At 59.4% G+C, this 13378-nt stretch overlaps 3 protein-coding genes across 3 annotated transcripts in view; 2 read left to right on the top strand and 1 right to left on the bottom strand.

The window, feature by feature from the left end:
- Positions 1 to 13378, top strand: part of LOC127598003 (pinopsin-like) — a 143708-nt gene that overhangs the window by 60986 nt on the left and 69344 nt on the right. The window lies entirely within an intron of this gene.
- LOC127597998 (peptidyl-prolyl cis-trans isomerase FKBP8-like) lies at positions 455 to 4285 on the top strand. The gene is made up of 9 exons (XM_052061453.1): positions 455 to 1453; positions 1588 to 1757; positions 1860 to 1948; positions 2314 to 2531; positions 2901 to 3070; positions 3146 to 3223; positions 3354 to 3488; positions 3564 to 4000; positions 4061 to 4285. Exons 1-8 carry the CDS (start codon positions 1099 to 1101, stop codon positions 3648 to 3650), a joined length of 1302 nt encoding a protein of 433 aa, XP_051917413.1. The 5' UTR covers positions 455 to 1098; the 3' UTR covers positions 3651 to 4000; positions 4061 to 4285.
- On the bottom strand, positions 5108 to 11530 carry zgc:162879 (ras and EF-hand domain-containing protein). Its single transcript, XM_052061450.1, has 15 exons — positions 11388 to 11530; positions 10758 to 10853; positions 9899 to 9976; positions 9687 to 9802; positions 9541 to 9609; positions 9201 to 9273; positions 9047 to 9117; positions 8568 to 8754; positions 8394 to 8495; positions 7312 to 7456; positions 7144 to 7225; positions 6725 to 6839; positions 6543 to 6656; positions 5678 to 5754; positions 5108 to 5590 (listed from the first exon to the last, which is right to left on the bottom strand). Exons 1-15 carry the CDS (start codon positions 11466 to 11468, stop codon positions 5491 to 5493), a joined length of 1506 nt encoding a protein of 501 aa, XP_051917410.1. The 5' UTR covers positions 11469 to 11530; the 3' UTR covers positions 5108 to 5490.

Raw genomic sequence — 13378 nt, 5'->3', positions numbered from 1 at the left:
TGGCCTTTTCTTCTTTCCGTCTCTCCCCTTTTCGAACTTTTCCCTCCCATCTGTTGTTATCCGTGCCGTGAAAGAGTATTTGCCCCCTTCCCCATTTCTGTGTTCTTTACATACTTTGCACACACCAAGTTTTCCATTCATCAAACCAATTTTAAGATCACACAGAGACAACCCGCGGAAATACAAACTGCCAATTTAATGAAGGGACAAATCCAAAGCGACCTGTCCTGATGCCAAAAAAAGAATTGGCACCTGGATCTCCGAATGGGTTTGGCCACCCTCGGCAGCCGCGAACTGGAATCGAGCGTTTGCGGAGGAATTGCGGCTCACTCGTCTTTGCAGAACGGCTTCATCTATCCATCCATTCTCCGATCCGCTTTATCGTCAGGGGGCTCGCGGGGGCGTGCCGGAGCCTAGCCCGGTCGTCCGCGGGCAGTAGGCGGGGGACACCCTGAACCGGTTGCCGGCCCGTGGCAGGGCGCGCCGAGACCAACGACCATCCGCGCTCACACTCACGTCGCGGCACAATTTCGAGTGTTGAACAAAGGCCATCTCGCTGAGTATTTTGATGCTCCCGCGCGAGGCTGCGCGCACCCGACTCGCCTGGCAGTAAGCGAGCGCCGTCCATAAGAGCGGACGCCACGCCAGCGGCACGCGCGTCCGCAATCTGGAACGGCTTCCTTTTCTCTTCCCTTTCGAGGAGCGGTCCGCGGGATCTCCGAAGGCGCGCGAGTTTCCGGTCGCCGGCGTTTGCGGAAACGCCGTCATCGGGCCCGGCGGCGAAGTCGCTAAGGAGTTTACGGCCGTCGGTTCTGGCAGATTAGGCTTTTCTCCTCTAATCCCGCAGATTAGCGCCCGCCCGAGGGTGTTTTGCGGCGCCTGCTTCGCATCGATCGTTTTCGCAGAGAGTGCGGCTCAAATCGCGCACTCCGTCCTCGCGGGAAGTACGCAGGCCCCGGCGCTTCGTCGCACGCACGTGGGTTTTGGCCGCGCCGCGCCGCCGGCATCGAACCAAGCGTTGCTGGCATTTTGGCTCGTATTCCGGGGCGGGGCCGTCGAAGCCCTCGGAGGCACGGCGAGCGGCGGGCCGCCGCCTAAATGGAGCCGCGGCCCGGCCGCGAGGAGGAGCCTGCCCTGACACGGGCGAGGGAGCCCGCGCCGACGGCGGCCCCCGAGGGAAGGGGGGAGCGGTCGAGTAGGACGGAGAAGGATGGCGGCGAGAGTCCCGGAGGAGACGGCGCTCGGGACGACTTTGAGAGGCCCCGAGTCCGAGGAGGGGAAGGGGCGCGGACGCCCAAGAAGACGGTGCGCTTCCGAGAAGCGTCCGCAGAGGAGCCGCTGGCGGAGAGGGCCGGAGAGGAGACGAGCCTTTTTCCCGACTGCGCCCTGCAGGAGTGGAGCGGCGTCGCCTTCGACGAGCTCTTCCAGAAAGAAGACTGGCAGCGGCTCACAGGTAGGACGCGGCCCGCCTCGGCGTCTCCGCGAGCGACGAGTGACGAGGGGGCGCGCCGGTCTACCGCTCGTTTGCCGCTTCGTTCGGAAGAGCTCTCGTCGCTAAAAGGACGCCCCGCCCCGTCCGGCCCGCAGACGAGCGACTGCTGTGCAAGAAGGTGCTGGAGCCGGCCGCCCCCGGCGCCCCTCGGCCCGTCTGGGGCCAGCAGGCCACGGTGAAGATGCAGGCCGTCCTGGAGGACCGCACCGTCGTGGAGAAGGACCGCAAGCTGCTCTTTACTATCGGCGAAGGAGACGTGAGCCGGGTAAAGAGCCGCCGCCGTCCGAGAGCCCAACCCGGACGTTCGCCGCACGCGGCAAATTGCGCTCATCTCGCGGCGCCGCGCTCATGTCCTGTCCGCGTGCAGGCGCTGGAGGAGGGCGTCGTGTCCATGCGCAGGGGCGAGACGGCGCTGCTGCTGGCCCATTCCCGCTACGCCTACGGGCCGGCGGGCAGGTGAGCCTGCGGACGCTAAGCGCGGAGGAGCGCCGCCGTCCGTCTTTTCTCTCTACCCCTCGGAGCTTTATGATCTGGCTCGGGAAATGCTTCGGACAAGCCGTAGCGTCGGAAAAGGACGACGCGGAACGGCCGGTGAATGCCTCGACGTCGTGCTTGTCGACTTTTTAACTGTCCGTTTGAAATCTCTCAAGGCGTGCGGGTCGTCGGTCGCTTAGCGTGGCGTCACGCGGTCCCAAACGCCACCGGCCAGCAGCAAATTTGAATCCGAGAAGGCTCGCCGCGTGCCCGCGCGTGTTCCGGGCGCCGATTTGAAAAAGGTCCCGCGTTAGCGCATCCATTTGGAGCTTTGTGTCCGTTTCCAGAGAGCCCGACGTCCCCGCCGGAGCTCCTCTGCTCTACCAGCTGCAGCTGCTGGACGTCAGCGACAAAGCGGACCCGCTGAATCTGCCGCTGTCCGACCGCATCCGCGCCGGCAACCGCAAGCGGGAGCGAGGCAACTTCTATTTCCAGCGGGAGGAGTACGGCGAGGCCGCGCGAGCCTACCGGATGGCCCTGGATGTGCTCACCACCTGCGGCGGGGGTAGCGCTTCTCCTCACGTGTCCGTCGGCGCCGCGCCGCCGCCGTGAAAAGCGTCGGAACCGCGCCGGCGTTGGCGTTTCCGCTAGCCGCGGCCCGACCGCGTGAAGCGCTCGCCTCCGTTCGCTCCACCCGTCGGTGCGGCCTTAAAGATCGACGAGGCGCCTCAAAGTGAACGGCGCCGGCAAATCCCCTCCCGGCCCTCCCGGGTCTGGAGGCCAATTTCCAGCGATGCCCGCAAAGGCCGAAAGGTTGCTAACGCGGACGGGTGGTCGGAACGTGTCTTGCTGCGCGCAGGGCGGGGCTTCGGGGCGCCGCGCCAAGTTGTCGTGCAAGCTCTCACCAAACGCCCCCCCCCCCACCTCCCCGCAGATGCCGGCGAGGAGGACGAGCGAGAGGTGCGCCACTACCGGGTCAAGTGTCTGAACAACCTCGCCGCGGCGCTGCTCAAACTGGAGCGACGCCAGGAGGCGCTGCTCGCCAGCCGCGACGCGCTTGCCATCGAGCCCGACAACGTCAAGGCCCTCTACAGGGCGGGAAAGGTCGGGCGCCACAAAAACTAAAAAGCACGGCCTCGGACTGAGCCCTTGTGAAAAACGCTGGCGGGCTTTTCTCAGATCCTGTCGGACGACGGCGACTACGGGGAGGCCGCGCGGCTGCTGAAGAAAGCCTTGAAGCTGGAGCCCGGCGCCAGGGTGAGACATAGGTCCCGGCCGGCCCCCGGCTCCTTTTGTCCTCCCGGCACCCTCCCGGCTCGTTTTTCTCGCATGCGGCAAAGTCGGCGAGTTGTTCTTTCTCAGTTCTTGTTCTTGTTCTTTTCCTCAGGCCATCCACGCCGAGCTTTCCAAGCTGGTGAAGAGGCGGTCGGGCGGCGAGGCCGCACGCCATGGCAAAGCGAAGGCCGCCGAGATGTCGGGCGACGACGTCGCGCCTTTTTCCCTTCCCTCCAAAGCAACATGGGTCAGGTGACGAGCAAAGAACAACAGACGACCCCCCGGGGTGTCCCTCACCTGCCCTCACTTGGTTGTGTTTCAGCCCATCTCGTGGAAGCTGATGGCGGGAGCTCTGCTGGTGGCGCTGGGCGGCTTGCTGGCATCGCTCATCCTCCCTGCAAGGAATTGAACAATTGAGCGTCCTCCCTCGCTTACGCCTCCTTTTGTTGCCATCGAGTTCGATTTTCAGGGACGTCCGCACGTTGACTGTACATATGCACGCGCGCATACAACGGAGGGACTGAAAACGGTCGGCCTTGAAAAAATGAAGGTCGCTCATCAAGAGAGAAAAGGCAAACCTTTCGGAGGTCGACTTGCAGTTTGGCACGTGAAGGGGCGCAGCGTAGCTGAACAAATAGGAGCGAGCCTTCCCACTTGTTTGTTGCCTCTCCGCTTCGAGGTCTCCGACTGAACACAAAACAAACATTGCGCACTCAACGCACAACGACCGCAAAGGGAAATGGCAAAGATGGCGCGTGCGTGTCTGCGGCCGTTTTGCGATCGGCCACGAAGCCAGCCGCGGCCATTTGAACGCAACAGAAGCGACAAGTGTCGCCGGGTCACCACACCTGCGCCCGGCGAGCGATTGCTTTTCGCGCCGAGCGGATGTCTGGCTCCTGCTGCCCCCTGGCGGCCGAGACAGAACGTGCGCCGAGTCGGCCCTGGCGGCTGAGGGCCGTCGGAGGCGTGGCCCTCTACCCTTGACTCCGCCCACACGGATTCGCTCGCCCTTCCAAATGCAGTCAGTCGTGAGGCGGGGCCGACTTGGCGACCTTCTGGCTCTTTTGAGAGACGGCGGTCATGCGGCAGCATGGGCCTATCGCCGTCTGGCTGAAGGAGCTGCCGGAGTGGCCCGGAGGGGGCGGGAGGGTCCGTCCATCGTAGCTAGCATCCTCTTGTTGCCCACCTCCTCCTCCAGCGTGTTCAGGGCTGGCCCTCTTGATAGCGGAGGAGGCTTGGAATTGTGACCAGAAAAGGACACGGAATCGACAAAATAAAGTCCATTCGTAATTCGAAACATATTTCGGGTTTTTTTTAACTCACCTTTTGTATCTGCCACGACGCGACTCCTCTTCGACAGCGTGCAAATTGAGGAATGGCGCCAGTGAGCGACTTTGAGGACAGCCGACGGGCGCTTTCCTTCCCGGGGCGTCGGCAACATCCTTCGAACGATCAGCTCATCCGCAGAAGCCTGCCGGCGAAGAGGGAAAAGACGGCGCTTCCGATCCGTGTGGGCGGAGTCAAGCCGACAAAGGCGCTCCGTAGCCAGCCGACTGAATGGAGGCAAAAAAGGCGGACCGACGCACTCGATTCCACGACGTTGCGTCATTACCGCGTTTTTTTTATACACAACATTGGAGAGCGCCATTTTCCCCTCGGGAAACCAACAATTGATCAAATCTCAAGGTGCCACCCTATTCGAAATGAGGAACCATTGCCATAACAATCACGAGCACCCAATTCCCGAGTTGTCACAGTTGAAATCACTCTCCCGAAAAACGGAATTGGCCCACGCGCGTTCACAGAGCTTGATTGCTCCGTTTGTCGTGGCCAAAAGACCGAGGGAAGTGCAATTCTGAACCAATCTTAGCAGAATTTTTTATTTGAAAAACATGCAACACTTGTTATTCTTAAAAAGTGCAATGTGTTCAGATTGCTCGACCGCATACACCGAGGTCGGATAAAATAGTTCCAAAAATACTCTGTTTCATTCCACCTCAGATTTTAAAATGGTGGAGAGAAAAACAAACAACTAATCACGTGCAGGTTGGGCTTGCAAAGCAGTAAAATGCGATTCGTGTGAAACTGTGGAATGGGTAAAAGTACTTACAAGCCAATAAATACAAAAATACATAGCATCTTTGTACAGGTGGTCGTTCCAGGCCATGAAGAGAAAAAATAATAATAATAAACAGCCTTCATGGCCAAAAATTCTATCTCCATGTACAAAAAAAAAAAAAAAAGCGCATCTAGAGGCGGCAGCATGTGCCAAAAGTCTTCTTGGCATTTGTGGCCAAAAGGTCCACCGGAGACGTTTTGGGTTTCACTTTCACCTTCTTCTTCACTTCTCTTCAAAGGGAACGAAAGGAGAGCGGCACAAAGTCAGCACGGCGAACGAACCACGTTCCCAATGGGGGCCCCCCCCCCAAAACCCACCTGGCCAGATGGAGCACGGCCTCCACCACGTTGGTCCCTTCTTTGGCGCTGGTTTCGCAGAACAACGCGCCGTACGCCTGCAACGCATCCACGGTGAGGCTGAACGAGTCATCAAAACGTGTTTCCGCGGGGCCGTTGGATGAAAAGGTCAAAAGCTGACCCTCACCCGCTTTTAAAGCCGTTACACCCGCGCTGCAAGAAGCAGATACCGACGCTCGTTCCTACCGACTGCTGTCAGGCTGCTGAATAATAATAATCATTAAATGATGTGAAAGACAATTGGAAATAGCACTGCGATTGATCCATTTTGTATTGATATTGCACTTCATTGAACGGGGTTTGTTGGGTTTTTTTTCTTCTTCCTACCGACATTCTCGCTGCTGGAGGCTGTAAATTTCCCCAGTGTGGGACAAATAAAGGAGATCTTAAAACGTCTTAAACACCTTGACGGTCAACCGATACGTCGCTCGAGGATGGCTCGTTTGCTCAAAATGCAAAGAAACTAACGGTCCCAAATCAAAATGCAATCGCAGAAACAAAGAAAAGAAAAAGTGCAGCGCTTTCATCCTTCAGCCCTCCCGCACAAATTCAAGCAGAAATCCCGGTGCAGCCGCACCCGCACGCGTAGAGCCCACCCGTGAACGCGTTAAGGTCGAAAAATGCGCACGGCGGACATGCAACCTCGAGACACTCGGGCACGCGTGGACACAAACCGAGGCGCGCCGCCTTAACACGCAAGCGACGGGCACAAACAAACTTTGGCCGGCATCTTCCCTTTTGCGCCGGATGAAAAGGGGCGGGAAACGTTGGCCGAGCGCATGCACAAACCGAGAGAAAGAGCAAAGGGAGCGCCACTCGGGCCTACCGTGGCCAACTTCTCTCCGTGCAAAGTGCTGACGCAGCGTCTGGCCGGCGTCTGGCCTCTCATGTCCACCTTGTTGCCGATGATGCAAATGGGAACCGTGTCCTCGGTGGCGTCCTGGATGAAGAGCACGAGACGCGAGCGGCTTTGATCGGGCGCCGTCCGGACGCGGCGCGGCGGCTTACCTGGATCTGATCCAGCCAGTCTCGGATGTTGAGGAAGCTGCTCTCCGAAGTCACGTCGTACAAGAGCAGAACGCCGTGAGCTTTGCGGAAATAAGAGCGGGCGATACTGCGGAACCTGCGGCAAGCGAAACAAAAGAAAAAAGGGGGCCCAGCCTTAACCGCCGGCCAAATCCACAACCGTTTTCCCTCAACCGAGTCCAGACACTGGATACGTTTGCACTCGTTCAATGACTTCATTTTTCTTTTAGCTCCCTCCAGTGGCAAGCAGAGGCACCGCAGAAATAGGCGCGTCACAGGATTGGATTTTTTTTTTTTTTTTTGGGAAGCCGATACTCGTTACAGGCATCCGAGTACCAACGAGCGGGATGGCTCCTCGCAGAGCTACGCATGGTACGGATCCGGGCGAGCGACCGCGGCACCTTTCCTGTCCGGCCGTGTCCCAGATCTGCAGGTTGGTCTTCTGGCCGTCCACGAGCATCTTCTTGATCTGGAAATCCACCCCTGACGGCAGAGAAAAAGACACGGGCGTCACCTCCGACGTAGCCGACGGCTCCCGGTCGCGGGCATTTGCGCGGAGGGCGACGCACCCAACGTGGTCTGGATGTCGGCTTTGAACTGGTTGAGCGCCAGCCGCAGGAGGAAGCTGGACTTGCCCGCGCCGGCGTCTCCGGCCAAGACCAGGCGGTACATGGGCAAGGCGTCGTCCACGTGGGCCGCCTCCGGCTCCGCCGTCTGAGTACCGCCCCCCCAGAGAGAGAGAGAGAGAAAAAAAATCTTTTAAATCTTCCCTTATTTTTGCAACTCCCAGCGCTTTTCTCTAAAGATGTGATTTGACTGCCCAGCCCCAAAATGTACTCTCTTACACACACAAAAACCAATTTCACTCTCTTAATGAACAACTTTTAATTTATTCTCACGGCACTGTGGAAAGTTCACAACACATTGTTTCCTCTCCCTTGATTATTGCCGACTCGAATGACATTCTTCTTCATTATTCTTCACAAATGAAGGTTTGTGGTATTTTTGCTCAGAATTCGGAGACTTATCCGGCACGAAGCTTCGCCGTCGGTCGGACTTCTCGTCACTGGCAAATGTAAAACGCTCCGTCCATGCGCTCAGAGCAGCGCGCTTTGTTTTTAGCTTGGGATACGCGGCTGCTTATGAAAAGCGACGTGATGTGACAACGAGGACCCGATGAGTTTGTGGACTCCCTTCAGTATGTCAAAGGCACTCGACTAGGACATCTACCGTTGACCCATCCTTTAGATTCTAGTTTTCGTAACTTGTCGCCATGTTCAATCAATCTGTCGTTTCAATGTACTGAGCTCTTGTTGAAAGTATGAAGACTAGTCGCTCGTGCGACATTCCGAGCTATTCGGCGGCCAACCTTTTTTCCTCGAGGGTTGTCCGCTTTGACTGCCATCTGGTGGTGAACTACCAGAATGCAATGGTCACCACAAGCGGTGCGCTTTGGAGTCCACTGAAGTGCGGGTAGAATTGTATTTTATGTGTGTGTGTGTGTGTGTGTGTGTGTGCGAGACGCGAGACTTTGACTGCCTGCCGCCCGTTGCGTGCCGCCGAGTCGGCGAACGAGTTGCCTGGCTGCGAAGCGGCTTCAAGCCTTGGCCAGTTTGCGCCTCGTGAACGTGCGTCGGTGGGCGGGGCTTACCTCTTTGGCAAAGGCGGACAACTGCCTTCGCATGGACGACGCGTTGGAACTTCCCAAGCTCTGCGCCAAGGACAGCCCTGCCTCAGACTTGGTGTCCAGCAACTGCCGGGCGAAGACAAAGGCAAGTCCAATCATGCCGACCGGAACAGTTTGCCCCCCCCCCCCCCCACTGACCTCGCCGTCGGAGTGGGCGCAAGAGTAGCTGCGGTGGACGGTCTCGGTGGAGCCTCGTCCGTCGTCCGTGTCCAAGTCCATGTCTGTGTCCAGGTCGCTGACCCAGCTCTCGCTGGCGTCCGTGGGCAGCGAGACGCCGCTGTCCAGGTATTTGTCGGCCCACGAGGACACGTCGGACATGCTGGAGCTGCCGGCAAAGACGAGCGGACGACTGCCGAGGTCATTCCAAACATCGCAAATAGGGTGGCGATTGCCGCCGCGTTTTAGACGGAAGAGAAGGTTCCGTGGCAACAAATCCTCTTTGAAAATAAAACCCGCTGAGGCTGAAGAGCTGAATCAAATGGGACAATGTTGCATTTCTCCCCCCAACTTGACTCGTGAGACTTCCCCTCCACATTCCCCCCCCCCCCCCCCCCCATGTCATTTGCCGCCATTCAACTGGCGATTCCCTCCCGCGAAAGGCGAAGCTCGGAGCCGACCTGTTGTGCTTGAGGGTGCTCTGCCTGACGGGCTTGGTTCTGCGAGCGGGCGCTTCATTCTTGGCGGGGACCTGCAAGCAAAGCGGGGGTCAGCGGGGGCCTGCGCCCGAGCGACGGAAGGCGCCGGCGCAAAAGTAGCCCGGGCGGCGCTCGCCTTGCGCTTGACTTCTGACGCCAACGCCGAGCGCAAGCCGTCGTTGCTGTCGCACAGCTGCTTGTTCATGTCCCTGCCGGGAAACATTGGGGCTCAGTTGGGGGCATGCATACATCTCACATCTGCGTTCATAACAAAATCGAGGCAAGAGGCAAATTCCTTCCAAAAGTAAAAGCCAGCCCCCCACCCCTCCCAAAAAGGCAAGATTGCTTTGAATATGTTTTTCTCAGACACTCGTATTTCTAACAAGGTCTCTTTTGTTGTCGTTTTTCTCCCCCCTCGATGAGGTGGTGGTGGGGGGAGCGGAGCGGCACCGAGGCGTCGCGAGAAAGGACCTTACTGTAGAATCTGGACTTGGCTGGAGTAAGACTCGTACTCGATCACCATCTTCTTCAGCTGGTTGGTTTCTCTGCGGCCACAAAGCAAAAAGCCACGCGTGACGACGACGGACGGACGCGGAGCCGCTCGGGCGGCGGCGCCGCTCACCGTTCGCGCTGAGCCCGCTCGTCGGCGTACATGTCCTTCAGCTTGTCCAGCTCCGAGCGCAGCGCGCCCACGTCGCTCCGGGCCTCCAGCAGAGCCGAGCGCAGCTGCTCATTCTCCTGACGAGAGAACCGGGCCGGAACAGACGGGCCGGCGGTGAGCGCTACCCGCCTGCCACCCGCCTCCCGCCGCCGCCGCTCGCTCAAGTGCCTCACCTGGGAAAGTTGGCCCACGTGTCGGCTCACGTCCAGCTGCTCCTCCTTGGATCGGGCCGACCGAGACTCTGCTTGACTCTACACCGAAAAAAAAAACTTCATCCTTCACTTGAGCCAGAACCAAACAGTCCTACGACCAGAAAGCCTCGAGAGAAAGCCGAGTGCAAAAGGACGAGCACAAAGTCCGCCCTTACAACAGCCGAGTTGGACTTTTTGAATGAAGAGGAGCCACTTGGACGGAAGGCGCCGGCGTCTTTTTGCGAGCGAGCAACTGGCTCCAGCGCCTTCAAAGCGCGCGCTCCAAACGGCCTCCTTCCCACGCAATCCAGCGTCTCAAAGCCCAGAACGAAAAGGGTCCTTTGCTTTTCTTTGCAGCTAACACGACCGCGGAAGGTGCCTGGCTCTGTCCCAGAACCCGTTTTTCTGGACGCCGCATGCCGCCATGCGAGAGGGAAAGCGGACGAGCTCCAGAAAGACATCCGGGAGCTCGTCGTCGACCGGCTCGCTCGAAATTTCCCACGGGGAGACGTGACGCGGGCCTCCGCTTCCGCCTCGGTTGGCGCGCGCAGGCACGTTTCTCCAGCTTGGAGCTTCGTTCCGACGCCGATGACGACGCCCCCTCGCCTCCGCTCTCAACCGGCTCGCCGCGCTCGGAATTTTGGGCGTGTGAAAAGCGACGCAGCCGGAAATCGACTTGGACTTTTGCTCTGGCGGAATGCGCGTCTTTTGCTTTTACTTTTGACTCCAAGCACAAGTCGTGCTTTTGGCCCCTCGGTGTGGCTAAATTGTGGCTCGCCCTTTGAATGGGACCCGAAAAGCGAGGCGGCGCTCCCGCCCGCCCGCCCGCCCGCCCGCCTACCTGCAGGAGTCGGTCCACGGTGGCCTGCAGGTTGGCAATCTGGTCTTCGTGCTTGCGCTGCAGGTTCCACAGGACCTCTTCCATTTTCTTGCGCTCCTTCGGACACAAAAGCCAAAACGGTCAGAGAAAGCGCCGGCGCCGCGCCGGCGTCTTGGCCCGGCCGCGCGGCGCCCGCGGCAGCCGCTGAGCATTCGCACATGGAGAGGAAATAAGGCGTCGAGGACGGTGCGCTCGGGCGCCGCGCGTTGGCGCTCCCGCCCGGAATTGCCGTGGACGTTCGTCCGTTGGAACCGGACCGTTGACGCTCGGCGACGCCTCTACCGGCGGAGTCTGCGCGACAGCCCGCCACAGACACCGGCTGGGGTACAATGGCCGTCATTTTTGCGCAACAGTTTGTTTTGGTTTTTTTTTTAGCGGCGCTCACGTCGCTGAACGCAGCGGCCGCCGCCGACGGGACGAGCTCAAATTAGCAGCGCGGCAAAACATTTTCAGTGAACGGTTGCTCAAGTACCAGAGCGGTTATGAGGTATGGAGCGGCTTTGTCGGGAATGCGAGCCGGGGTCTGCCATGCGAGTCCCGATGCCGCCGCGCGCGGGCCGAGCCTTTTGGCGGTGGCGCGTGTGGCCTCACCTCCTCCCTAGCGCTGCGCTCGGCGCCCGCAAGTTGCTTCTGAACGTCGTCCTCGAATTGGGCCAGCCGGCTGCCGCTCATGTCTCCCGCTCTGCTCGCACACAAACACGGCGCAAGGCAGACAGTTTTTGAAGACGCAGGCGAACAGCAGGTGGGGGGGGCGGAGCGGAGAACAGGTAGAGCGGCCCTACTTCCTCGAGCGAGGAATGCGACTTGGCCTCGCCAGCAAAACAACCGAGGAGCCTCTTAAAGAAAAAACCTAAAAATAGTCTCTTCCTGGTGCTGGCAAAAGTGGCCTCTCATTGCGAGATGCTTTGAATAAGCGCACCATGAAGCAACTTTTGGAATCAGGAAATGACAAAGCGGGATCCCCCCTCGCCATTTCCTTTGACAAACACCAACGACCAAGCCGACGGAGCGACAACACGATTGGAAATTCAATGGAGAATCTGGTGGACATTCCCCCCCCGCCTCAAACGGAACCCAACGTCCGCACGCCATTTCATCGCTCACCCGTTTAGGCAAGCGACGTTGCCGTCTCGTCTGGAGGCCACGGACCGCGTGGTGCAAAAGTCTGCCATGGGAAAGTCGAGATGGCGGCAGGAAACCAAAGGGGTCGCGACCGAGTGCTTTCGGAGATCATCGTCGTCGTTGTCGGGGGGCACAACTTGACGCACCTCCGCTCAACCGGACCGGTCCGGGTTCCAGCGCTAATTCTGATGGGGGGTTGACTGAAGGCCCGTGAGCATGTCGGTCTGACAGCACGGAGGCGCGGGGTTCGATTCCCGTCCCCCCCGGCCTTCCCGTGTGGCGTTTGCATGTTCTCCCGGTGCCCGCCTGGCTTTTCTCCAGGTACTCAGGTTTCCGCCCGAGTACCTGCCTCGCCCGCCGCCCAAAAGATGGCCGGCAACGACACCCGTGACCCTTGCGAGGAGAACGCGGCTCCGATCGCGGACGGGCAGCCATTTGAGACTTTTCTGAGCCGGATCAGGGTCGCGCAGACGCAAATCTGCGCTCGTCGCCGACGCGTTTGAAAGCGAGAGCTACTTCTCGACGACGCCTATGATCCGTCCCATTTTGATCACGTGAGTGAAGAGACGACTCGCGTCACGTGACCCGTCGTCTCAGCCATCGGACACCCGTTTCACGGCGGAGGGAGTCAAGACGCAAGCCTCGATTTCCATCAATGTCAACCACAAGGCTCCGAGTAGGACACGATGGGAGTAAGGTCAATTATGTGTGCCCGGGTCACACTTGAGGAGGCCTTTATGCGTTTCACATTTGGGGCCATACCTGATGACGCGTTTTCGCTTACGGTTCACGGCGCAGAGTTACGCTTTCATCGTCCAACAGGTGGGACGGAACATGAAATATTCACCCGAGGACTTGAACACGCGAGGACAGCATTTCCCGACCTGGAGCGCGTGGGGGGAAAAAACCCACCCCGCAAACGACACGAGCACGACGTGGTCCCGCTCCTCCTCACCTCGGGGAAAGAACGCGTTCGGCATGGAAGCGGGCGGCAAAGTCCGCCGCCCTTGGCCGCGCCCGCCACACCTGCCGGAACCTGGCCGAGAAGCTGTGCCGTAGTCGATGCAGCCGTCGTCCTCCGCGCCGAACTTGGCGAACGACGTTTGGATCTCGGAGTCGGCCACGTCGAGCTCCCGGCACACCGCCGTAAAGTCGCCCGGCTCGATTTTGCCCGACCGGTTGACGTCACAGGCGCGGAAGAGTTTTCGGAGGTCGCTCGGCGCCAACTTCAGAAACGTCGAGCGGACGCTCGGCCGGCTTCTTTTTCTCCCATCGTCCAAACACGAACCGACGCACGCTAGCACACGAGGGCGCGAGCCCGCGCGTCTCTTGTAGGTGAGCTCCGAGCGCCCGATTGGCCCGAGGAAGGGATTTAAAAGGACCCGGATGTTACCGCCTGCGGCTCCGACCTTTTCGGGCTGTCTGCATGACGTCACGACGAGAAAGCCCGCGCACGCGCC

This window comes from Hippocampus zosterae, chromosome 3, assembly GCF_025434085.1.
Source record: "Hippocampus zosterae strain Florida chromosome 3, ASM2543408v3, whole genome shotgun sequence".
Lineage (NCBI taxonomy): Eukaryota > Metazoa > Chordata > Actinopteri > Syngnathiformes > Syngnathidae > Hippocampus > Hippocampus zosterae.
The sequence above is the reverse complement of the archived record's forward strand: the minus strand, read 5'-3'. Positions and strand labels throughout refer to the sequence as shown.